Raw genomic sequence first — 26,033 nt, 5'->3', positions numbered from 1 at the left:
AGAGGAGAACATAGGTAAAACACTCTCCGACATAAATCACAGCAGGATCCTCTATGGTCCACCTCCCAGAATTCTGGAAATAAAAGCAAAAATAAACAAATGGGATCTAATTAAAATTAAAAGCTTCTGCACAACAAAGGAAACTATAGGCAAGGTGAAAAGACAGCCTTCGGAATGGGAGAAAATAATAGCAAATGAAGCAACTGACAAACAACTAATCTCAAAAATATACAAGCAACTCTTGCAGCTCAACTCCAGAAAAATAAACGACCCAATCAAATAATGGGCCAAAGAACTAAATAGACATTTCTCCAAAGAAGATATACAGATGGCTAACAAACACATGAAAAGATGCTCAACATCACTTATTATCAGAGAAATGCAAATCGAAACCACAATGAGGTACCATTTCATGCCAATCAGAATGGCTGTGAGAGATAATGTTTAAAATTACAAAGTTAGACATATTAATTTTTATAATGGAGAAAACAAGTTAAAAGCATCTATACAATGAACAGGTGAGGCAATGGTTGCTGATTTTTGTCTAAGTCTGCTGATCTCTATGATGCTTTTTTAAAAATGTGTTATTTTGATAACAATACAGAATTAAAAATAAGCAAATGCACTTAAATAAAAATCTTGCTGTCATTTGCAGCAACATGGATAGACCTAGAGATTGTCAGTGATGTATGCCAGACAAAGAGAAACATCACATGATACCACTTATATGTGGAACTTAAAACTTGATACAAATGAACTTGTTTGCAAACAGAAATAGACTCACAGATGTGGAAAACAAACTTATGATTATCAAAAGAGAAAGCGGGGGAGGAATAAACTAGGAGTTTGGGATTAACAGGCACACAGCACGGTATATAAAACAGAAACAACACAGACCTAGTGAACAGAGTAGGGAACTATATTCAGTATCTTGTAATAACCTATAATGGAAAATAATCTGAAAGAGAATATATCTGAGAGAGAGAGACATAGATATAGTTGAATCACTTTGCTATACGCCTGAAACTAACACAGCATTGTAAATAAACCATACTTCAATTAAAAAAAGTTTTCAATGTCAATGGGGAAAAACTGGTATGACTTTTAATTATTTTTCTTGCCTATTGAACTACATAGCTCCACTACTGTAATACTGAATAAAAATTGTGGGAAACATCTTTCATCTTTATCTGTCTGTTGAATAATAACTTCCTGCCTGTTAACATGGTCAAATGGAGCCAATCCCCTAAACATACCCCCCTCTCAAGCCTGAATCCTACTGATTTATCACCATCAGATATCCCTTTCTTTTAACTCCACATTGGTGAAAAAGAAAAGTTAGTCCATTTTAATTGTCTCTCCTTCCTGTTTTAGTTACTCCTCAACTTACTATAATACTTTCTATCCACCACTTCAGTAATTCTTCTTTGGAAAAGAATGTAAGGAGTTTTCTAATCACCAGACAATGGCATCTTTCCACTTGCAGACATAAATATTATAAATTTCAAAATGTTTAATCAGCCTTGTTTGAGATGAAAAGAAATTTTAAGTCATAATGTTATGTATTGAGAAATAAACAGAGGAAGTAATCCTGCCACATGTATTTTGAAAACTATAAGTGCTATGCTAATACTTTGGCCATTGTTTATCAACAGAATGTTAAGGGCTGGAGAATACTTGCATTCTGGTAACCACATGAGGAAAAATGCAAAAAAGAGCACTGTTGGAATACTGGTCAAATGAGGCAAAATTTTTATTTAAGCTCTTATCATAAATTAAAATCCTTTCTCTCAGAAGTTTACAGAAGTTTTCTGGAATAGTAATTCACAACCATGAAGATGTTTGATCTCCTGAACTGGAGATGCTTGTGTTATAGGACGTTTTATGTGCTCAGTCTGTAAAATATTTTTGTTAATGAAAATCTGTTGACTTGAGTTTTTAAATTAACTTCATAGTTTTGTATTAATTAACCTACAAATATAACACCATGTGTTTTATCTTGTTAGGAAACAATTTGGGAGAAGTCTATTCCTTGCAAACTTCTTAAAATAAGGAATACTTTTACAGATTCCAATCCAAACACATTCAGAAAACTTTTCCCCCATGCAGTCCAACCTTTTCCCTTGCTTTCTGAAGCTACATTTCCCAGGTTCTGTTCTGTTCTTTCTAGTCCCTGAATCTATCTAGCTGGCTGCTTTTGCTCTTTCTAGCCCTCAAAAGGTGACAATGTCCTAAATTCTCATTTCACATAATCTCCGTAGGTAGGTAATTCCATTTTACACACTTTCCTTGGATGAAGCCCAAGTCTAAATCTTGAAAGAAGATCTCTTTCCCAAGCTCCAGATCATTATTTTAATTGTAGAAGGATTATATTTACTTTTACTCTTACAAAATGCGAAGAAAAAAACAAAATCCCAATTCCAATCTATTCTTCTTCCTGCCTTTTCTATGTGGAAACTTCTGAAGTATTTCTTATCTCCTTCCTTGTTGAATAAATTCAGCTGATTACCATGTTCCAATGGACTCTGTATCTGAATCAATCAGTAAGTATGCCCCTTCCTTTCTTCTCCACAGTTTCATCCACATAACAGACCTTTCCCTGCTATTGTCTAGCTTAACTGCTCTGTCTGATGCTGGTTCTCTGTCCTGCAAGACATCCTTATCAGACATCTTCTAAAAATAAAGATCTGAACAGGCACTCAATTGCTTACACTTTTCTATAGCCTACAGAATAGAGTTTAATTTCTAATAGGAAAGAAAAAGTGAAAGGGTTAGTCACTAAGTCATATGTGACTCTTTTGCAACCCTATGGACTATATTGCTTGCCAGGCTCCTCTCCCCATGGAATTCTCTAGGCAAGAGTACTGGAGTGGATAGCCATTACCTTCTCCAGGGGATCTTCCTGACCCAGGGATTGAACCCCGATCTCCTGCATTATATGCAGAGTTTTTACCATCTCAGCCATCAAGGAAACCCAGTTTCCAGTATATGGAATGCAAACTCCTCCAAGGCTATCTTGTGACCAACCAGCCTCTTTTTAAATTGTTTTGTTTTTCAGATCATTGGGTGAGTTTCCCCATAAGTTTTATTCTGATATAATTGATATACAGCATTGTATAAGCTTAAGGTGTACAGCATAAGTAAGGACCTGACTTACATATACTCTGAAAAATTTTCCCTTGTGATGAGAACACTTAGAACCCACTCTCTTAACCATACAACAATTAGCTGCAGTCATCATGGTGTACATCTCATCCCTCTCTCTCTTTGTAGTCACTAAGACATGTCCAACTCCTGCGACCCCATGGATTGTAACCTGCCAGGCTCCTCTGTCCATGGGATTCTCCAGGCAAAATGCTGGAGTGGGTTGCCATTTCCTTTTCCAGGGGATCTTCCTGACCCAGAGATGGAACCTGGGTCTCCTGTACTGCAGGCAGATTCTTTACCGACTGAGCTACAAGGGAAGCCCCACATTACATCCCTAGTACCTATCCTATTTGAAGTTTGTATGTTTCAATTGGTGGCGGTGGTTTAGTCACTAAGTCGTGTCCAACTCTTCATGACCCCATGGACTGCAGCCTACCAGGGTCCTCCATCCATGGGATTTTCCAGGCAAGAGTACTGGAGTGGGTTGCCATTGCCTTCTCCAAAGATTCAAGGGATTAGAACTTGTAAACAGTGTGCCTAAAGAACTATGGATGGAGGCCCATAACGTGTACAGGAGGCAGTGAACACAATCATCTCAAAGAAAAAGAAAAGCAAGAAGTCAAAGTGGCTATCTGAGGAGGGCTTACAAATAGCAAAAAGCAAAAAACAAGGGAGAGAGGGAAAGATATATTCAACTAAATGCAGAGTTCCACAGAACAGCATTGAGAGAAAATAAGGACTTCCTCAATGAACAGTGTATAAAACTAGAAGAAAACAACAGATGGGGAAAGACTGCAGATCTCTTCAGGAAAATTGGAGATATCAAGGGGACATTTTGCCCAAAGCTGGGCACAATAAAGGACAGAAACACTAAGATCTAGTAGATACTGAAGAGATTAAGAAGAGACGGAAAGAATACATGGAAGAACTGTACAAAAAGATCCAAATGAGCCAGATTACTACAGTGGTGTAGTCAGCCACCCAGAGCCAAACATTCTGAAGAGCAAAGTCAAGAGGGCCTGAGGAAGCACTGCTGTTAATAAAGCTAGTGGATGTGATGGAATTCCAGTAGAACCTTTCAAAACCCTAAAGGATGATGCCATCATGGTGTTGCATTCAATATGTCAGCAAATCTGGAAGACCCAGCAGTGACTACAGGACTGGAAAAGGGCAATCTTCATCCCAGTTCCCAAGAACAGTAGTACTAAAGAGTGTGCTAAGCATCAGATAAGTTGCACTCATCTCCCATACTAGTAAGGTCATGCTTAAAATCTTGCAATCTAAGCTTCAGCATTACACGAACCAAGAACTTCCAGATGTTCAAGTTGGGTTTAGGAAAGGAAGAGGAACCACAGCTCAAATTGCCAACATCATTGAATCATAGATAAAGCTAGGGAATTCCAGAAAAATATCTACCTCTCTCTCATAGACTACACCAAAGCCGGTCAAGAAGCAACAGTTAGAACCCTGTATGGAAAAACTGATTGGTTCAAGATTGAGAAAGGAGTACAACAGGGGTGTCTGCTGTCACTCTGTTTTTTTAACCTATACACTGAGTACCTCATGAGAAATGCTGGGCTGGATGAGTTATAAGCTGGAATCAAGACAGGCGGGAGAAACATCAACAACCTCGGATATGCAGATGGTACCACTCTAATGACAGAAAGTGAAGAGGAACTAAAGAGCCTCTTGATGAGGCTGAAGGAGAGTGAAAGAGATGGCATAAAACTAAATATTAAAAAACATATTAAATATTAAAAAAACATTTAAATATTTAAGAAAACATATTAAGGTCATGGCATCTGGCCCCATTATGTCATGGCAATAAGGAGGGGAAAAGGTGGAAGTAGTGACAGACTTCGTCTTTGTGGGCTCTAAAATCACTGCGGATGGTGACTGTAGCCATGCAATCAGAAGCCATTTGCTCCTGATTGCAGGAAAGCTATGATAAACCTAGACAGAGTGTTGAAAGGCAGACATTACTCTCCTGATAAGGCCATATATTCAAGGCTATGGTCTTCCCAGTGATCATGTACAGTTGTAAGAGCTGGACCATAAAAAAGACGGAGCACTGAAGAATTGATGCCTTCGAACTGCGGTGCTGGGGAAGACTCCTGAGAGTCCCTTGGACAGCAAGAAGACCCAGCCAGTCAATTCTAAGGGAAATCAACCTTGAATACTCCTCGGAAGGACTGAAGCTGAAACTTGCTGAAGCTGAAAATCCAGTATTTTGGTCATCTGAGGCATATATATAGACGACTCATTGGAAAAGTTCCTGATGCTGGGAAAGACTGAGGGCAGAAGGAGAAGAGGGCATCAGAGGATGAGATGGCTGGATGGCATCACTGATATAATGCAGGTGAACTTGGGCACACTTTGGGAGATGGTGGGGGACACACAGGCCTGGTGTGCTGGAGTCCATGGAGTTGCAAAGAGCTGGACATTACTGGGTGACTAAACAACAACCCAAGAGTTTTTTGTTGCTCATTTTTATTTATTTAAAGTCCCTCAAAAGACTCAGTAATCTTGGCCCTAAAGTATTACAAGACTTACATGAATATCAGTTACCAACTTAGGCAGAGATAAGATTCTTCATATCTTTTGAACTATAGTGTTGGAGAGTTCCTTGGATTGCAAGGAGATCCAACCAGTCCATCCTAAAAGAAATCAGTCCTGAATGTTCATTGGAAGGACTGATACTAAAGCTGAAACTCCAATATTCTGGCCACCTGATGTGAAGAACTGACTTATTTGAAAAGACCCCGATGCTGGGAAAGATTGTAGGCAGGAGGAGAAAGGGATGACAGAGCATGAGATGTTTGGATGGCATCACTGACACGATGGACATGAGTTTGAACAGGCTCCAGAAGTTGGGATGGACAGGGAAGCCTGGCGTGCTGCAGTCCATGGGGTCACAAAGAATCGGACATGACTGAGCGACTGAACTGAAGTCTCTTCACACCAGTTATAAGTCAAACAGAGAAAAGCAGTGACTGAAATCCTATCTTTTCATGCTCACACCTTGACATGTGTAATTTCACAATTGCGAGCTAGAATTTATTTTCTATGATTATTTTAAGTTTCAAAAGTGTTTTTTCCTATATTGTTTCAGTAAATATACAGGTATATACTCTAAAGATTCATTCACATGATACAGCAGAAAGCTCTACGAGGACCACTCATATAGGCAAGAGTATAAGTTCCACATTTACTAGCTGCCTATTCCTGGAAAACAACTTTACCTCTGTGAATTTGATTTCTTCACTTTGCAGATCTTAAGTCTGTTACAGGAATTCAACATGTAAGGAAGGTGCTCCATAAATGACACCTATTGTGATTATTACTATGCTTGTTGCCATGAGTTACTAGGGCACTTGATTTTCAAGTTCCTGGAAAATAAGAACAATTTCATGTGTCTTTCTATCCCCAGTCTCATGCTTGGTAATTCATTTTTAAAATTAAGAAATACCAGTCAGAGAGGACTTTAAGATCTATTTTATAATTTGTCATCACCTGTCCACTGAGTTTTCTTATATGTGGCTTAATATGAGAACTAGAAATTATTTAGTTTTTGTTTAATACATTTATATTGAGTAGAATCATCACTGACAATATCTTTTCCCCCTTCATTTTATATTGTAAAACAGAGGGCTAGAATTGGGAATATCTTCCTCAATCAGACAAAATAGCAGAATTCAAGAATTAAAAAGAAAAGTTAAAAGTTAAAAAAGTAAAAGTTAAAGGTAAAAAAAAAAATTCAACATTTCCAAAACATTTACTAATGGTATCGCAGGCTGGAGGAAGCCATCCTTCTTTCTCAGTGTCTTAACTATCAGGGAAAGCACTAAAAGGCAGAAAAGTCACAAGGGGGTGGGGGTGGGGGCCTAGAGAGGCAGGAGGGTCAAATTGTTCCCTTGCCCCGGTGACAGTGGAGGCAGAGCCTGCGTGGGTTGCCTCTGTATCTCTTGGGGCAGTGTGCATAGATTTCATCTTCTCTCAGTTCCTATTTCTCTCAGCCTTGAATTCATGGGGAATTGGTGAGGGGCGCTTTTGCACATTGTGACCAGTTTAAATGATGTGAACACTGAAACTATGACGCAAACAGGACAAAGCTGGAAGGAGTTATAATTAACTGATAATCAGACTCCACTGAGTAAGAACTCTGTAACAGAAAGTCATTACAATCAGGAAATACATAGTTCCTGAAACAGGGCAGACACTTTTGAATCTGAATTTGTAATCATTCAGGTAGCAACTAGACTGAGATTTACCTGCAGTCAACTATGGAGAGAAAAAAGAGGCTTGTGCTTAAAATTACTAGAGAGGCAATGTAGCAGGGTTTTATTTATATGATTGATTTCAATGTTTATATAATAAGTATCATAACAACTGATTACACTAAAATATTACTGAAAAAGATCCTACTACTTAAGACAGGGTAAGACCTTAAACTAAACTTTTAAAATACCTTTGAAGTAATATTTTGAAATATATTAAACAAAAAGAACTAAATACTTAATCAAATGTTTAGAGTTGGGAAGTTTTTCAGAGGTAAATTAATCCAGTCTGCCCAGGAACAGATCCCATTTTAACTGGCTCTTGCTGTTTAACCATAAGAGTAGGAAACGGCAACCCATTCAGTATTCTTGCCTGGGAAATTCCATGGAGAGAGGAGCCTGCTGTCCACGGGTCGCAGAGTGGATACGACTGACAGACTGAGCAACTGAGCCACAAGAATGCACTGCACTTTCCTCGCATAACATCTAAGTAGTCTGGCCTCGGAGAATACTGAGGCTTGGGTCTCTTGTATTCTTACTTTTTCCCTCAAAAGGAAGTCTGCTATGTAGCCAGTATGGTATACGCAGCACAACACAGCATCAAGGCACCTGGTGCTAAGACATGATGGACGACGAAATGGTTCTGTGATCCTGAGCAAACCGCAGCATGTCACTTGTCTCATCAGTGAGTGAGAAAAAGCCTAACTGAACTTCCTTGGGGGTGATGGGAAGATTACAGGAAATGCTGTCTATGTGGCCTTTCAGAAAGCCATACAAATACAAGGCTGACGGAAATGCATGGTAAGGAAGTCCAGGCTTCCCATGTGACCACTTCCTCAGAAACAAGGTTTATGGTTTCTTAGGTTTTCTTCCTAAAGTTGTGCAATTTCACAGGTGTGTTTTCACTCAAAAAGGCCTGCAGGAAAGCACCGTGGGGCACCTTGTCCCCTCCTTCACTTAGCCATACATCTTAGGGTTCCATCTTCATTGGTGCACATATACCTCTTCTTTAAAATCAGTTTTGTTGTCTTCCATGAAAGGTTGGGTTATCATTCTTGATGCAGCTCCCATTCACAGATATTTTGTGCCCTTAGAGTCTTTCATTTTCTTTTATAGACGGTGAAGTCACAAATATCTCTGTATATATGCCTAGACACTTGGAAACACCAATTTTTAAAAATCACAGAAGACCTATGACACATTCTCTCCTTCACAGAATTTCTGTGTAAGTCTGGCATATTTGGAACTCTAGGCAAAAAATATATCTCTTATTGAATGTGCACTTTAAGATGATTATTTCTATCAGAACAGAGTCATGTAACATGGACCTGATAACAGGGTTGTACTTTCCTCACAAAAATGAATAAATGACTAAAAAGAGAAACATCATTCAGTCTTCACTTTTTTAAAAATAACTAAAGCAGTGCTGCGATGAACATTGGGGTACATGTGTCTCTTTCAATTCTGGTTTCCTCGGTGTGTATGCCCAGCAGTGGGATTGCTGGGTCATAAGGTAGTTCTATTTGCAATTTTTTAAGGAATCTCCACACTGTTCTCCATAGTGGCTGTACTAGTTTGCATTCCCATCAACAGTGTAGGAGGGTTCCCTTTTCTCCACACCCTCTCCAGCATTTATTGCTTGCAGATTTTGGGATCACAGACATTCTGACTGGTGTGAAGTGATACCTCATTATGGTTTTGATTTGCATTTCTCTAATAATGAGTGATGTTGAGCATCTTTTCATGTGTTTATAATAGCCAGGACATGGAAACAACCTAGATGTCCATCAGCAGATGAATGGATAAGAAAGCTGTGGTACATATACACAATGGAGTATTACTCAGCCGTTAAAAAGAATTCATTTGAATCAGTTCTGTTGAGATGGATGAAACTGGAGCCGATTATACAGAGTGAAGTAAGCCAGAAAGAAAAACATCAATACAGTATACTAACACATATATATGGAATTTAGAAAGACGGCAATGATGACCCTGTATGCAAGACAGCAAAAAGACACAGATGTGTATAGCAGACTTTGGGACTCAGAGGGAGAGGGAGAGGGTGGGATGATTTGGGAGAATGGCATTGAAATATGTATACTATCATGTAAGAATCGAATCACCAGTCTATGTCCGATGCAGGATACAGCATGCTTGGGGCTGGTGCACGGGGATGACCCAGAGGGATGTTGTGGGGAGGGAGATGGGAGGGGGGGTTCATGTTTGGGATCGCATGTACACCCATGGTGGATTCATGTCAATGTATGGCAAAACCAATACAATTTTGTAAAGTAAAATAAAGTAAACATAAAAATTAAAATAACGAAAAAAAATAAAAATATCTAAAACAACATTTGCAGGGTCTCTATAGCTCAGGAGGCATTTCACAAATATCTTTAATGTCTCTCATTTAATATCATATTTAATGGCATCACAAATGCATGAACTCCTAGAATCAAAAGGAATCTTAACATTCTTAGGTAAGGTAGTCCAATCACCTTTCCCAAATAGCGTCTATTTCCTAAGACTCTCTCAGTGTATCAAGGACGATCTTAAGTTGGAGCGAAGGGAAAACACATCTTATAGCTAAGCATACCAAACAGGAAGTCATGCCCAAAGCAACAAGGCAGAATAGCTAGTCAAACGGATCTGAGCTTGGGGCAAACCTGTAGGCGCTGGTGTACTCATAATCCAGAATCACATTTGCTGTTAGCACACCACTCAGCGGATCCATTTGGAACACGTTTCCTTGGTTGCCGGAGAGAATGGAATACTCGACGAGGCCATTCGACCCACTGTCCTGGTCTGTGGCAAAAACCTGTGAGGAAGCAACTCCTCCATTAGGTAAGCATTGAAAGTGCAGAATGGGTTAAGCCTATTTTTCAGAGCAATGCATTATGAAAGAATCACATTGTCAATCACTTTTTAAAGATAATGATCAAAGGAATATTAGACATGACTGAATTTTGCATAAAAGTGAATGATGGGTGAGAAGACTATCCTATAGACTAGATGCAAGAGTTTCCAAGTAATTTCAGTTGGAGTACCACAAGTTTTGAGCGCAACGAAACAAAACCCAGATTTAGTGCTAGCAAATTTAGATCCTAGTGATTTATTTGATGAGTCATCCAAGCACTAGTGTTGAAGATAAAACAAAAGTACTAATGGTGAAGAGTGCATCACTCTCCACAGAGATGTACCATTTAGTCTGATTTACATTTTAATTACAAACTAATTCTATTAGTGGATTCAAGACCTGGCATAAGAACAAGTTGAGTGATAAATTTCTTTCTGTTTATTTTTATTTCCTAGGCCTCTCAGCCTTGGCCTGAGCTCCCATCTCCTGTCACCTCTCTCCTGGGTGGCTACACTGATGTCCTAGTGGGTTTTGGCTTGTAACTCCCTTCCCTTTCAATCTATGCTTCACACTGCTGCCAGAGTTCTCAGGTGACCCAGGGCCTCATCAGGAAGACACAACATGTGGCACAGAAAGGCAGCATCAGACAGTTCCCCTCAAGGCCATGAGGACGAGCAACGTACCTGCATCCAGGCAGAAAAAGTCCATCATGTCCCCGAGGTCAGACATTTAAACAGTTAAAGAGAGGAGGCCTCCCAGGAGACATATCATTTAGGATCTTCAGATGCCATCAACACTAACGCACTGTGGCCAACTTCACCAGGAAAGAAACACAGCGAGAAGACAGTGCCCAGGTGAAACACAGGAACAGGGATATCTCTAGGGCACAGCTTCTCTGAGCTGTTGCCAGCAAGATGAATCAGCTCTTACTTGTCTTCATCTTGGGTTCTACCAGCCAAGGTTCAAATTCCAGAGAGAGAAAGTCTCTATGAGACAGGCACAGTTGACAGCCCTCTGTGACTGGGTGGGGTGGGCTGGGGGTCACCACCTTGACTGACAATCCTACCAAGACTGCTTCTGGCAGAGTTGGGTTGGGGGGGGGGGAGTTCCTAAAGGGAGTTTGTGGGGCTGCAACCAAAAGGCAGTCACCGGGCAGTGTGGGGACAGAAAGCAAGAGCTCCAGAACCTTCTACATTCCTGTTCATCTGAACAGGACACAGGAAAACGACAGTTTATTAATAGTTTCCCTGAAATTAAATGATCTAAAAAACATGAACAAAGCCCCTTGTATCTGTCCCTGACTGAGCCTTCTCAAAGTTTATGTTACTGAAGCACTGGCAGGTCGGGCTGTTTCCCCTATCGGGTGTACTGGAGCTTTCAAGCTGCCTTCACCTTAACATGAGTGGTCTAGCTCTGTCCAGGTCTGCATCTGCGACAAAGCGCCCCTGGGAGGAAGGGTCCACTGTGACCAAGCAGGCCCTGCAGTGACACTGAAGCATCAGTCATCCCTGCTGAACAGGCATCACTGGGCATACAGACCGGAAGAGAGAATGCTCTTACTCCTTACCTTCCTCTTAAGCATCTCAGTCCTGGCTGAAGCCAGAGTAAAGGCTCAACAATTCTGGACCACGCTGGAACCTGGAACAATTAGGCTAAATCTGCGAAAATAGTGTAGGAAATCCCGGGGATCCTGGACCAAGGGAAGAGCACAGAGCTAAAACTCCAAGACGGCTGAGCCTCTGCTGGTCTTGTCTGCACCTTCAGAGGGAAGGTGGCATCTGGACCAGGCAGGGATCAAGAACGGCCTGCGTACATATCCAGGTGAAGGTGCTGCATGGAAACCTAGGGGATCACCTATACCCCTGGCCCCATCTGCACCAGAGAGAGAGTCATGAGATGCTGGGTCATGGGTTATAGAGGTGAAAAGAATGTCCCGCTCAGCCACCAACTGTCAGGAAGGGGGTCTATACACATTCTCTGTGCAGATTCCCAAGAGCCTGTAGGTGTCCTAATGCCCAGATTCTTGAACTCAAACCATCAGTTCAATCGTGAATGGAAAGAGGAAGACGTGCAGCAGTCCTGAAGCAGGGATAGTCTAGCAAGGGCGGGTGGGTTTGGAGCTTGAGCAAGAAGACTGCCATGTGAACAGGCTATCTCTTTCAGGCCATGGGGCTTTCTCCCGAGATGGGGCTGGGCTTGAAAACAGTGGATATGTGCCTTTCACGTGAGACACCTGAAGGTCCCAAGCCCAGGGGGCCTTCCCATGTGTCTGTACCTCATCCTGCACATGTTTGGCTACAGCTCCACTTGGGAAATGCCTGCTCACCCTTTAAGACCAAGTGCAAACATCGGGACCTGTCTGTGTTTCCTCTTAGCTTGCACAACATTCAATATATGCTTTTCTATTATCACATTAGAAATTTAAATTGTATACTTCTGACTTCTCCACTAAACTGTACACACTTAGAAGGTGAGCTGCTTTTTGTGCCCATCTAGACTCCCTGCTGATCTCCAGCAGGGTCCCTAGAAAGAGCAGCTGGGTGCTACATGCATGTGTATGCATGCTAAGATGCTCAGTTATACCCAACTCTTTGCGACCCTATGCACCGTAGCCGCCTAGACTCTTCTGTCCATGGGATTCTCCAGTCAAGGATACTGGAGTAGGTTGCCATTTCCTCCTCCAGGGGAACTTCCCTACCCAGGAAACGAATCTACATTTCCCACATCTCCTGCATTGGCAGGGGGGTTCTGAGCACAGAAAGAAGGGAGTAAGGGTGGTGAACTCAGAAACTCCAGACTTCCTTCAACCTAAGGTTCCATCCAGTACATCATGTAATGCATATGCCAAGGAAACAATGACAATTAATGTCCTGGAAAAGGTCTTTAGGTATTTGGATGCACACTGATAAAAATTCACACACACACATATAACACATGTTTCTGTTACCTGTACAATGTGATGATTGTAGAACTGGCCCTCAGACACTGACACCTGGTAAACGCTTTGCTCAAAGTGTGGTGGATGATCGTTCAGATCTTGGACAAAGACTGCTACTTTGCTGTAGGCTCTATGCCCCCTACTTTCAGCTAAAACGATGAGCTGAACTTCTTTTCTGACTTCAAAATCAAGAAACTTGGGTTCTTTCACAGTGACTTCTCCTATTTTTATTTCCAGAGAGGAAAAAAAAAGAAAGAATAGAAAATGATTTTATCTTTGATGCTCACATGCTCTCCTCCTCTTCAATGCCTCCCACTGGCTGGAACCCCCTTTCCTAGTGTCTGGGGTCATTGTGACAAAAGGTGAGAAGAGAGAGACATTTACACAGTTCAAACATGTAGGAGGGAAAGAAACCATGAAACATCTGAGATCTGAGCATTCTGTCTTAAGTCATCCTTCGGTCTCTGTATTTAGCCCATTGCCGTTCTTTGCAGTCAGACATCTCTGGATTCACCCTCTCCCTGCTGCTGCCCTCCTCCAAGCAACAAGCATTTCCCACCTTGTCCCCTGCATTAGCCCACTTACTGGTCTCTGCACTCATCCAGTTCCCATTCTGAATCAAATAATTTTAAAAAGGCACTGTGACTATCTTTAAAGCCCTTGATTGGCTTCCACAACAATTATGATGAAGCTCAGCATTTTAGCCTCCCCAGGACCACTTGCTTCAGACCCTCCCACCTGAGAAATCTCATTAATCTCTTTCTCCCCTTTGCTCTCTGCTCTGATGCTAACACTCACACATGTTCTGCTTCTCAAACACACATTTTAGAATTTCCCTGTAGGCTTTTCCATCCATCTGGGATTGTCCCCACTTCTGTGGATCCTCTTTCCTGCCTATACCATCACCACATATGTCTCTAACATACAGTCTCTCCCAAAGTGCCTGCAGAGTCTTTGTTCACCTGTTTCTGCCGAGTTACTCCCCTTGGTTTCTTAGAAGATTCACCAAGGTGAGCACGGTTACCTCTTACACCATCCTCTTCCCAATGCCCAGCTCAGGATCTGGCACACAGATGCACCTAATAATATCTGTTCCAACCCGAGGCAACAAGTAGAACCAGGTGAGGGAAACTGAGCCTTGGGGGTTTGTGCCCTGCACAGGTTTTCCCCTGGATTAAGAAACTTCCTCTCCTGACATAATTTCCTTCTCAAGTTTCTACTCTGCTTTATTTCTTCCCCTTTACAATTAAATTTCATACTGAATTTATTGTTATTATTACTCCACTGTCATGATTTACTCAGCTCTCACTGTCAGAAGTTCCATCAAATGAAATTTGCTAAAATGGGTACTGATTTGAAGTTTGAGACACCTGAAACCAAGCACAAATCCTAGCCCTGGATACTTTACTTAGGTAAAGTACCTGGCTTCCCCAATACTAAGCTTGTGACCGGTAGGAAGTAACTCAGCTTCTGTTGAGCAGAGGCTCACCTTCTGTAAAACAGGGCTCTGAAGGATGGCCCCAAAGGTTGCTGTGAGAGTAACTCGGTGCATGTGTGAATCTCTTTGTAGTTACATGATACAGAGTCCAGTGTCCGCCCATGTCTCTCACCCCTCCACCATCAGACACAGATTTAATACCTACATATGCTCTGAATTTAGAAGGAGAACATTTAATAGCATGAGTTATTACAAATTTGGTCTTCTGGTGAAATAATCTGTATAGTTTCTGGAAATATGGCCTAGAGTCACAGTTCTGATCTATCTGATCCAGTTTCCCTAGAGAACCAGAGTCGGCCAAGGAAACTTTAGGCTATCATGTACCTACCTGGGCGCTAATGGTAATCATGCATTCGTGCGTGCTAACTCACTTCAGACGTGTCTGACTCTTTGTGACCCTATGGACTGTAGCCTGCCAGGCTTCTCTGACCATGGGGATTCTCCAGGCAAGAATACTGCAGTGGCTTGCCATGCCCTCCTCCAAATAGTTACCATAGCCTTTTCTAAAAAGTCTAACTCTAGCACTGAGCATTGTGGGAAGTATTTTATTGCTTCTATTCTATGACTAAGAAAACAAATACTTATATTCTATATGAAAAACTAACTACAATACCAAATTTTAAAATTCATACATTCACTTTTATTGTTATCAGATTCGGTTATCAATTTTAGAAAACTAAATTACTTTTACAAACCACAGACTGATGTTACCAAAATCCCTGATAGAAAATTCAGAGTAGATTTAATGATAGGCAGCTGAAAAATTATTAAGATGCATTTTCTGATGAGCTGGTAATGAAAGAAGATAGCTTTCAGAAGTCTCTATGGAACAAGGGCTGAGCCCACACCTCCAAATGAGAGAGGGGCCCCAGTTGACGTTGGTTCAAGGCTCTCATCTGGAACTCCGTCTCCACCAAACAGGGCATTCAGCCTGCTATTGTGTTCTGTTACTATTAGTAAAGAAAAATAAAATTGAAACACAACACTTAATTGCCAGTGTCACTTAGTAGAAAGTGTGCCAATCATAGTGCAGATCAAAGTGGATTTTCTTTTTTTAATAAAAGGGTTGTGTTTAGGCTTGATAATTGGAATTTTGCACTTGGAATGAATCTGTAGTTCTAATGCTTTCCTTGCTTGGTTTTTATTTTTGGCATAATAATTGGCACATGCTGTGAAAGCTGTGCAAATAGAAAAGACAATAACCAGTCTGTGAGACGATCCAAGGCAGGCATACCTACCAGATACCCGATTTGCCTTGGATGATTGATGTATATTTTTTCTTAGAGATGTCTGGGATCTACTGTCACCAAGGAGATGAAAGTACTATTGGGTTCTGTCTAATAGTAGGGGCAGAAGTCCATGCTTTCTTTTGAGTAAGAGGCTCACAAATATCAACTTTTTGCTCATTCTTACATGTTAGTGTGCCAGTTATATATTTAATAACTTGAGAAGAAAATCGCAGCAATACTTTTCTTCTGATATATGGACACGCATAGCTTTTATCCTAGTTATACACATCAAAATGATACTAAGATTTTTCAAATACTCAATGCCAGATAGCATAATCGGGTTACTTCAGTCAATTACAAACTGCGTACATGTATAAGCATATGCCCAAAGTAGAACGTGATAAATATTTATGTTATCCCAAAGCTTTTAAACTCTCTCCTCTAAAGCTACATCCTTGAAACACTGGAAGTTTGATCACTTTGTTTTATGTCAGTATGGGGTCGCTAGGAGTCGGACACGACTGAGCGACTTCACTTTCGCTTTTCACTTTTGTGCATTGGAGAAGGAAATGGCAACCCACTCCAGTGTTCTTGTCTGGAGAATCCCAGGGACGGGGGAGCCTGGTGGGCTGCCGTCTATGGGGTCGCACAGAGTCGGACATGACTGAAGCGACTTAGCCGCAGCAGCAGCAAATAATAGAATGAAAACTACCACTTGTTATTTACATGCACAATGTTAGTCAAACTGCAAAATTCCTTCTGGTTTAAACAGTGAGTAGTAGATATTTTTAAGCCACAGTGACAACAAGTTTAGATGCAAAAGTAAACTTTGGTTTGTGACTGTGGCACAGGGCACACTCAGGCACAATTGGGCAGAAAACAGTTCTCACCAGAGAGCCAACTAGTCATAACTTACCAAACCAATAACTAATAAAATGATTTTCTCACACTTTTACCCTGAAGAAAAGTGAATATAACATGAGAGATCAAGTTTACTGATTTATCATACATACCAGTTTTCTACTTTGGCATATGTTTTAAAATACATACATTGGTAAAACCTACATTAAATGCCTTTTGACACAAGTTTAATGATTATGTGGCAAAGGTGGAATGAAAGATGAATGTAATATCATAATTTAAGATTCTTAGAAATATTTCTTGACAAAATTATGGTAAATGATATATTGGAATAACCTGCATGATAAAAGCAACTAAAATGCTTGATAAATAGTGTGTGTGTGTATTAAAGTACATCAAAAAATCCTCAAATAAAAAATTTCCACAACAATGTGTAGTCTATAGTTAACAAGCCCCAAAATCACAGAGAAGCAGGGCACCATGAACGTCAGCCAGCAAATTCAGAGGTAGCAGAACAAATTTTCAAAAACTTAAATGCAGAAGTTATTGGACATATAATATGTAATATTATATTAAATATATTAAAATATATTAAAAGAAGGTTGAAAACAAGAGCAAGGAACAAGAGATTACTTATTTAAAATACCAGAAGTTGAAATATAATTAAAGAAAACTTATAGAAATGAAAAGTGTACTACCTTAGGCTGAAGAGAAGAGGCATATAGAAATGAAAAATATGGAAAAGGATGTAAGAGACAGTAATATGGTCCCAATATTTGTCTAAAGTTCCAAAGAAAGATATAAATAAATGATATTTATATCAACAGCTGACTTATTAATACAACTGGAAACCAGAAGACAGAGAGCAATGTCTTAAATAAAGAGAAAATAACTGTGAGCCTGAAATTCTGAGCCAAGCAAAAATATCTCTTAAAAACAAGAACTGAATAATGACATTTTTAAATAAACAAAATCTGGGAAATTTCATTGCAACAGCTTCTCATTAAAGGATGTACTTTGAGTAGAAATAAAATGATTTTAAGTTAAGTCTGAGATGTAAGAAAGAATACTTACTAATAAGAAAGAAAGTAGAAAACAAGCAGATGAATCCATTTAAAAACATTAATAATGCCTAATTTGAAAGACCTAAATTTGGGGTCGAGAAAACCTTACAAATTGCAAAAGCAGATATTAGGAGATAAAGAATTCTAAATCACAGGTATTTAAGAGCAAGATATTGATTAATGTTAGACTTTAATTGGGGCTTCCCTGATGGTTGAGCAGTAAAGAATCCACCTTCAATGCAGGAGACACATAAGATTTAGGTTTGATCCCTGGGTCAGGAAGATCCTCTGGAGGAGGAAATGGTAACCCACTCCAATATTCTTGCCTGGAAAATCCTATGGACAGAGGGGTGTGGCAGATTACAGTCCAAAGGGTTGCAAAGAGCTGAACATAATTGAGCAACTGAGGATGCACACAGGTTTTAATTATGCCTGTCGAAATAGCTAGGCTAACCAATAAAAGAAGAGAAAAACCTACATAACTTCCAACAAACATGGGAAAATCGTCATTTCCAGATGATTGTATACGTCAAATGTACAGAAAAATTGCAGAATCAGTAAGAGTTTACAAGTTTTCTAGATATGAAATCAAAATATAAAAGCTAATTTCAAGTAAACAAAGCTACACCACCAGAAAGAAGTATATTTCATTTACCTCAGCAAGAAAAAGTATAAAATATTTAGGCTAAATTTAGCAAGACATATGCTGCAGAAAAATAATGCTATTAAAATTAGTAAAGAAAAAAAATGGTATGAATTTCCATATCAATCTTGGATTAGAAGATAATACTGTAAAGATACACATTTTTCCCCAAACTAATATGTTGTTGTTGTTGTTCAGTCACTAAGTCATGCCCAGCTCTTTGCAACTCCATGACTGCAGCATGCCAGGTTCCTCTGTCCTACATTATGTCTTGGAGTTTGCACAAATTCCTGTCCATTGAGTCGGTGATGCTGTTTTGATCATCTCATCCTCTGCCATCCCTTTCTCCTTTTGCCTTCAATCTTTCCCAGTATCAGGGTTTTTGCCAATGAATCGGTTCTTTGCATCAGGTGGCCAAAGTATTGGAGCTTCAGTATCAGTTCTTTCAATGAGTATTCAGAGATGATTTCCTTAGGATTGACTGGTTTGATCTTCTTCAGTCCAAGGGGCTCTAAAGAGTCTTCCACAGCAACAAAATTCGAAAGCACCAATTCTTTTGTGCTCACCTTTCTTTATGATCCAACTCTCACATCTGTACATGACTATTGGAAAGATCATAACTTTGACTATACAGGCCTTTGTCAGCAAAGCAATGTCTCTGTTTTTAACATGCTGTCTAGCTTTCTCACAGCTATCCTTCCAAGGATAACTTTTATCCTTGTCTTTTAATTTCATGGCTTCAGTCACTGTCTGCAGTGACTTTGGAGCCCAAGAAAGTAAAATCTGTCACTGTTTCCACTTTTTCTTTTCTATTTGTCATGAAGTAATGGGACCAGATGCCACGATCTTTTTTTTTTTTTTCATGATCTTTTTTTTTTTTTAGTGTTTTTTTAATGTTGAGTTTCAAGCCAGCTTTTTAACTCTCTTCTTTCACTCTCATCAAGAGGCTGTTGGTTCCTCTTTATTTTCTGCCATTACAGAGGTATCACCTGCATATCTGGGGTTGTTAATATCTCTCCTGGCAATCTTGATTCCAGCTTGTGATTCATGCAGCCTGACATTCCACATGATGTACAATGCATAGAAGTTACATACACAGGGTGACGGTATACAGCCTTGTCTTACTTCTTTCCCAATTTTGAACCATTTGTTCAAATGTCCATTGTTCCATGTCCAATTCTAACTGTTTCTTCTTGACCTGCATACAGGTTTCTTAAGAGGCAGGTAAGGTGGTTTGGTCACTCCCATCTCTTCAAGAATTTTCCATGATCTGCTGTGATCCATATAGTCAAAGCCTTTAGTGTAGTCAAAGACACAAAAGTAGATGTTTTTTCCTGACACTCCCTTGCTTTCTCCATGATCCAAAGATTGTTGGCAATTCGATCTCTGGTTCCTCTGCCTTCTTGAAACCCAGCTTGTCCATCTGCAAGTTCTCAGTTCACATACTGCTGAAGCTTAGCTTGAAGGATTTTGAGCATAACCTAGCTATCATGTGAAATGAGCCCAATTGTACAGTAGTTTGAACATTCTTTGGCATTTGCCTCTCTATGGGATTGGAATGAAAACTGACCTTTTCCAGTCCTGTGGCTACTGCTGAGTTTTCCAAATTTGCTGGCATATTGAATACAGCACTTTAACAGCATCATCTTTTAGGATTTTACATAGCTCAGCTGGAATTTCATCACCTCCACTAGCTTTGTTTGTAGTGATGCTTCCTAAGGTCTACTTGACTTCACACTCCAAGATATCTGGTTCTAGGTGAGTGGCTTCACTGTTATGGTTATCTGGGTCATTAAGACCTTTCTTTGTATAGTTTTTCTGTTCTTCTTAATCTCTTCTCCTTCTGTTAGGTCCTTACAAATTCTGTCCTTATTGTGCCCATCCTTACATGAAATGTTCTCTTGATATCTCCAGTTTTCTTGAAGAAATCTCTAGTCTTTCTCATTCAATTGTGTTCTTCTTCTTTTTGCATTGTTCACTGAAAAAGGCCTTCTTATCTCTCCTTCCTATTCTCTGGAACTCTGTATTCAGTTGGGTATATCTTTCCCTTTCTCCCTTGCTTTATGCTCCTCTTCTTTCCTGAACTATTTATAAAGCCTTCTCAATCACTTTAATTTGCAGGTTAATACAATTCCAGTAAAAATTCCAACAAAATCCATCAATAGATGAATGGATAAAGAAAATATGATATATTCATATAATGGTAGATTATTCAGCCTTAACAAATAATATCCTGCCATATAACAACATAGACGAACCTTGAGGACACTACATTTAGTGAAATAAACCAGCCATAGAAAGAGAAATATTGCTTGATTCCACTTATGCGACAGATCTAAAATAGAAAACTCAGAAGCAGAGAGTAGAATGGTGATTACCAGAGGCAGGGCAGGGTGAGATGGGGTCGCTGTTTAGTGGGAAATGAAGTTCCAGTTATGCAAGATGAATATGTTTTAGAGATCTGCTGCACAATGGTGTGCCTATAGTTAACATACGGTTTTGTACACTTAAAATTTGTTAAGAGAGAAGATTTAATGTTAGATATTCTTTTAACAAATAAAAAAGAAAAATCATCAAAGAGGAAAAATTTTATTAGATGATTGTTACCTACAATGCATAGTTATATAAACTTTGCAAGATTTAAAAGGAAGATGTTTTGGCCTGATGACTAAATTCTAGATTGAAGCTATATGATTTTTTTTGACATTTTTCTCATTAATTTGGGTGAGTTTTCACCTGAAATAAAATATGCATGCCATAGGTATGTGGTTTACATTAATGAAGATGTGATGAGCTGTATATTACTGCAATATTCATGAATAAATCTTCCTTTTGTAGAAAAACAATCCCAGTAGACATGTGTGTGTGGTGTGTGTGTGCGTGCGTGCTTGTGTGTGTGTCTGTAAAACTTAACAAGTGGATACAATGTTTTATGTTAGAGCAAATGACCAATAACAGCCAATATATTGTTATTTGAGGCAGAACATGAGGATGGGGTAAATATTGAGGGAGGGAGTGCTGCTTCCCTAATATGAAGACTTACAAAGCCAAGGTAATTAAGAGAGTGTGGTGTTTGTGTTTGGATAGACAAAGAAATGAATGGAAAAGTCATGCAAACATGATATATATACATATGATCATGGTGGTACTGCAGATCACAGGAGAAGGTTATTGTCATTAGAATAACAGGCAATCATGGTTTTAAGAAAAAAAGAAAGGGAAGGGAAGAAAAAGAAAGGGTAGGAAAAAAAGAAATGGCTATTCATAACTCACATAAAACACAAAAATCAATGCACTAGATGCACTAAAGATGAAAATATGAAACTTAGGAAGACTATAAAATTTTTAAAAGACAATGTAAGAATAATTTCACGATCTCAAGGAAGGGAAGAATATCCTAAACAACATATTAAAAAGGCAAACCAAAAAGTAAAAGATTGATTCATTCTAAAATTGATCTTCCCTGGTGGCTCAGTGGTAAAGAATTCACTTGCCAATGCAGGAGATACAGGCTCAATCCCAGGGTCAGGAAGATCCCCTGGAAAAGGAAACGGCAACCCATTCTAGTATTCTTGCTTGGGAAATCCCATGGACAGAGAAGCCTGGCAGGCTACAAGTCCTTGGGGCCTTGAAAGAGTTGGACACAACTTAGCAACCAACCAATAACAATATTAAAACCAAAACGTCATTAAGAGAGTGAAAGATAGGCCATAAATTACAAAAAAAAATTTGTAACAAAACCAAAGGATGAACAATAATAAAATATATTTAAAGTCTTTACACTTCAGAAAGAAAAACACAGTCTTGAAGAAAAATAGGCAAAAATATCAATTTGCATGTCATATAGAAGAAAATAGAAATTCTCAATAAACTATGAAAACATGCCCAAACTCACTAGTAGAAAGAAAATCTAAGTTAAAACCACAGTGGGATAATATTTCACACCTACCAGCTTGGTAAGAGGAAGTAAACAGAGACAGCTCTCATTGGATGCTGGTAGAATATAATGGGGGAACTACTTCATAACACAAGTTGGCACCATCTGTACGGCTGAACATAGGCAACCTCTGAGGTGTTTGTCCAGCCTACACTTCAGGGCTTAAAGGACTCTTTACTTGTGCACCAGAAGACACATGTATGAGATTGTTCATTATATCCCCAGACAAGAAAACCTCACTGCTCATCAACAGCAGATGGATAAATAACTTGTGATATAGATTTACAATAGCATATCATAAAGCAATGAAAATAAAAGAATAGAATAAAAGAAAATAAAAGAATAAAAGAATGCCAGTGACACACTTTAGCATGGATGATTCTAACTCTGAATTTAAAAAACCTATCAATAGAATGCATGCATACAGGCTAAGTCGCTTCAGTCATGTCCGACTCTGTGCAATGCTATGGACTGCCTCCTGCCAGGCTCCTTTGTCCATAAAATTCTCTAGGCAAGAATACTGTAATGGGTTGCTGTGCACTCCTCCAGGGGGTCTTCCCAATTCAGGGATCAAACTCACGTCTTCAATGTCTACCTGCATTGGCAGGTGGGTTCTTACCACTAGTGCCACCTGGGAAGCCCAATATCAATAAATACTTAGGGTATTTTTTTAATCCATTTAGGTAAATTCAAAGCAAAGCCAATGTTTCTACTAAATTTCTATTTGTAGGAATGCATTTTGTATATTCACAAGGAAATAGTTATACCCGAAGTCTGGGCATTAATCAGCCTGAAGCAGTGGAGAGAAAAGATGCAATCAAAAAATGGCCCAAAGGGAACATGAGTAATAACGACAGTGTTCTATTTTGTAACCTTGGTAGCAGGTACATATCATTCTTTGCTATTCTTCTTTAATAGCTTCTGTACTACACATCATGTAAAAATGTTGAGCAAAAAGCAATTCACAGAAGAGTTATTCAGTGTGATTCTATTATGATGTTTAAGTCAAAATAAATTAAAAAATGCACTGTTTAAGGATTCAAACATAAAGGGGAAATTATAATTTTTAAAAAGGTAGTGTTCAATAGCAAACAGAGATTACTGATTTACCGATTATGTCTGGGGTGAAATAAGACAGCTGTGAGAGGGAAGGGGCACACAGGGGCTTCTTGAGGTTCAGTGAGGTCTCTTATTTGGAGATGGGTGGTAAAGATGTGACCTTTTATTTTACTGTTGTTTATTAAACAGTTGTGTATCTCTCAACATAACAGCTTATAGCTGGTGCTGCTGCTGCTGCTAAGTCACTTCAGTCGTGTCCGACACAATAAAATTTTGAAATACATTTCAACTTAAGTCAATCACTATTTAATTAAAACTAGAGAGTTTTCTGTAGATGACCACTTTGAACTAACCCTTAGATGTGTTCTATCTTCATTTTAATGAGAGACTAGAGAAGATAAGGCCAAGCCTGGGTCATGTTAGGGGTGATGGGGCAAAAGGATTTGGGTGACCTGGGAAAATGTGCAAACTCATATTTAGCTTCTCCCTAAACGTTCTAATCTCAGCTCCTTTCCTAGAAGCCTCAGACATCAGACTGCTAGAGACTTAATGACTGGTGGGATAAAAAGTTTTGGTGGTGTTTGCAAATGGCCTTCTTGCCAATAGGCTTCCTGAACCGTTCGTTAACCATATGATGGGGTGAAGAGATGAAGACTTCTTGCAGGCTACATCAGAGAGTTTGCTGAGCAAAAGCTGAATGTATAAAAAAAAGTAACACTACTCTGAAGGAGAAGGCTTTTGCTTAAGAAATGACCCCCCTCTCAATTCTTCCCATGTGTACACAGTATGGATTAAATAAGGCAGTTGTACGGTAATACAGAAATTATTAAAAACATTCTTCTGGAGGTTTGACAACGAAGCAGTAGATACATATCTATGACATAGCTGTTAGATTAAAAAAAGAATGTTTCAAATAATCAATTGGTATTCATTTAAGGCACAATAATGGTCTTATTAAAGCTAAATTTAATACATGCTGTATTTGGAAGTAATTTCTTTACCACCACATAGAAACCTTTCCAGCTTTCCTTTTTTGTTGCACTGTTGACATTAAGTGGCGAATTAGAAGAATCTCTGCTGAAAATTTCCTAAGGCTAGACATGTGTGCTTATTTTCAGTTCAACCCCATTCTCACTGATCTCCCTATTACATTCCCAATTTTCCCAACTGGATAGGTAAATTTTAAGTAGAAACCAATTTATCACCAAATAACAGGTAGGGTAGGACAGATACTGCTTAACTTGGAAATGTGAGGAATAGAATTCTTAGAGAATACACATAAACAAATATTTTATGATATCTCATCAGCTACCATAAAAATGCTTTGTTGTTTAACTTTGAAATTATTTACATCTAACAATTTCTTCCTTTCCAATCTTGAATTTTCTTTGCAGATGCATGCCTTACTAGTAACATTAAGTGGAGCAGAAAATAAAGCATAGACAAGGGTTACCTGATTTAGAACACAAGGAAAAAACTCCATCTTCATTTCCACTAAAAACTGAGTATTTAATGTTGTCCCGAATTGAGTCTGGAGCAAAAGCTTTTATAGTCACAATAGAAGTACCTATAAAAATTAAGCCAAAAAAAAAAAAAAAAAAACCTTTAGGAAAAGGAAATTCAGGAAAAAACCACTGGGTGGTTATTATTTGCCTTTTAATTATATTCTCATTCATTCAGTCAATGATGATTACTTACTGTATAGTCAATAAGTAATACAGTCAAAAGTAATATAGTCAATAAGTAATATATTCAATAAGTATAGTCAATAAGCCAAGCCCCATGAAAGGTATTGGGGAAATACAATGACAAGACAGAAAAGACCTCTGTCTTCCTGCTGGTTATTAACTGATGGGAGGATATGAACAGTAAACCATTAAAGAAATACTTAATCAAGGTAGATTTTGGATGTGCTGCTGCTGCTGCTGCTAAGTCGCCTCAGTCGTGTCCGACTCTGTGCAACCCCACAGATGGCAGCCCACCAGGCTCCCCCGTCCCTGGGATTCTCCAGGCAAGAACACTGGAGTGGGTTGCCATTTCCTTCTCCAGTGCATGAAAGTGAAAAGTGAAAGAGAAGTCACTCAGTCGTGTCCGACTCTTAGCAACCCCATGGACTGCAGACCACCAGGCTCCTCCACCCATGGGTTTTTCCAGGCAAGAGTACTGGAGTGAGGTGCCATTGCCTTCTCCGTGGATGTGCTGAGTTCCCTGCAAAGAATTAAATAAAGTTACCTGATAGAAAATACTTCTGCTGCTGGGGAGGTGAACACCCCTTTGCAGAGGCCTCAGAGGAATGGCATTCCAGTTTAACTTTGAAGCATGAGAAGCCACAGAAAGGACTGGAAGAAATGGATTCTAGGAGAAAGAGCAGTGGTAAAGAGGCCCTGAGCTGGGAGAAGACTTGCCTTGATGAGGCACAGTGAGTAGGAGAAAAGTGGATGGTAAAGACAGGAATGAGGTGGACAGGACCAGATTTTACTTTGAGTGCACTGGGAAGACACAGAAGCATTTTAAGTAAGTGAG

At 39.4% G+C, this 26,033-nt stretch overlaps 1 protein-coding gene across 1 annotated transcript in view; it reads right to left on the bottom strand.

Annotated features, from left to right (window-relative positions):
* DCHS2 (dachsous cadherin-related 2) overlaps positions 1–26,033 on the bottom strand; it is a 349,005-nt gene that overhangs the window by 29,401 nt on the left and 293,571 nt on the right. The window contains exons 14-16 of the mRNA XM_060400925.1: positions 24,964–25,077; positions 13,229–13,440; positions 10,091–10,242 (exon numbers count right to left, since the gene is read on the bottom strand). Coding sequence (XP_060256908.1) covers positions 10,091–10,242; positions 13,229–13,440; positions 24,964–25,077 — 478 coding nt within the window. The remainder of the gene's footprint in view (positions 1–10,090; positions 10,243–13,228; positions 13,441–24,963; positions 25,078–26,033) is intronic.

The sequence above is a fragment of the Ovis aries genome, chromosome 17, assembly GCF_016772045.2.
Source record: "Ovis aries strain OAR_USU_Benz2616 breed Rambouillet chromosome 17, ARS-UI_Ramb_v3.0, whole genome shotgun sequence".
Lineage (NCBI taxonomy): Eukaryota > Metazoa > Chordata > Mammalia > Artiodactyla > Bovidae > Ovis > Ovis aries.
Note: the sequence above shows the minus strand (reverse complement) of the source record. Positions and strands in the feature narration are given on the sequence as shown.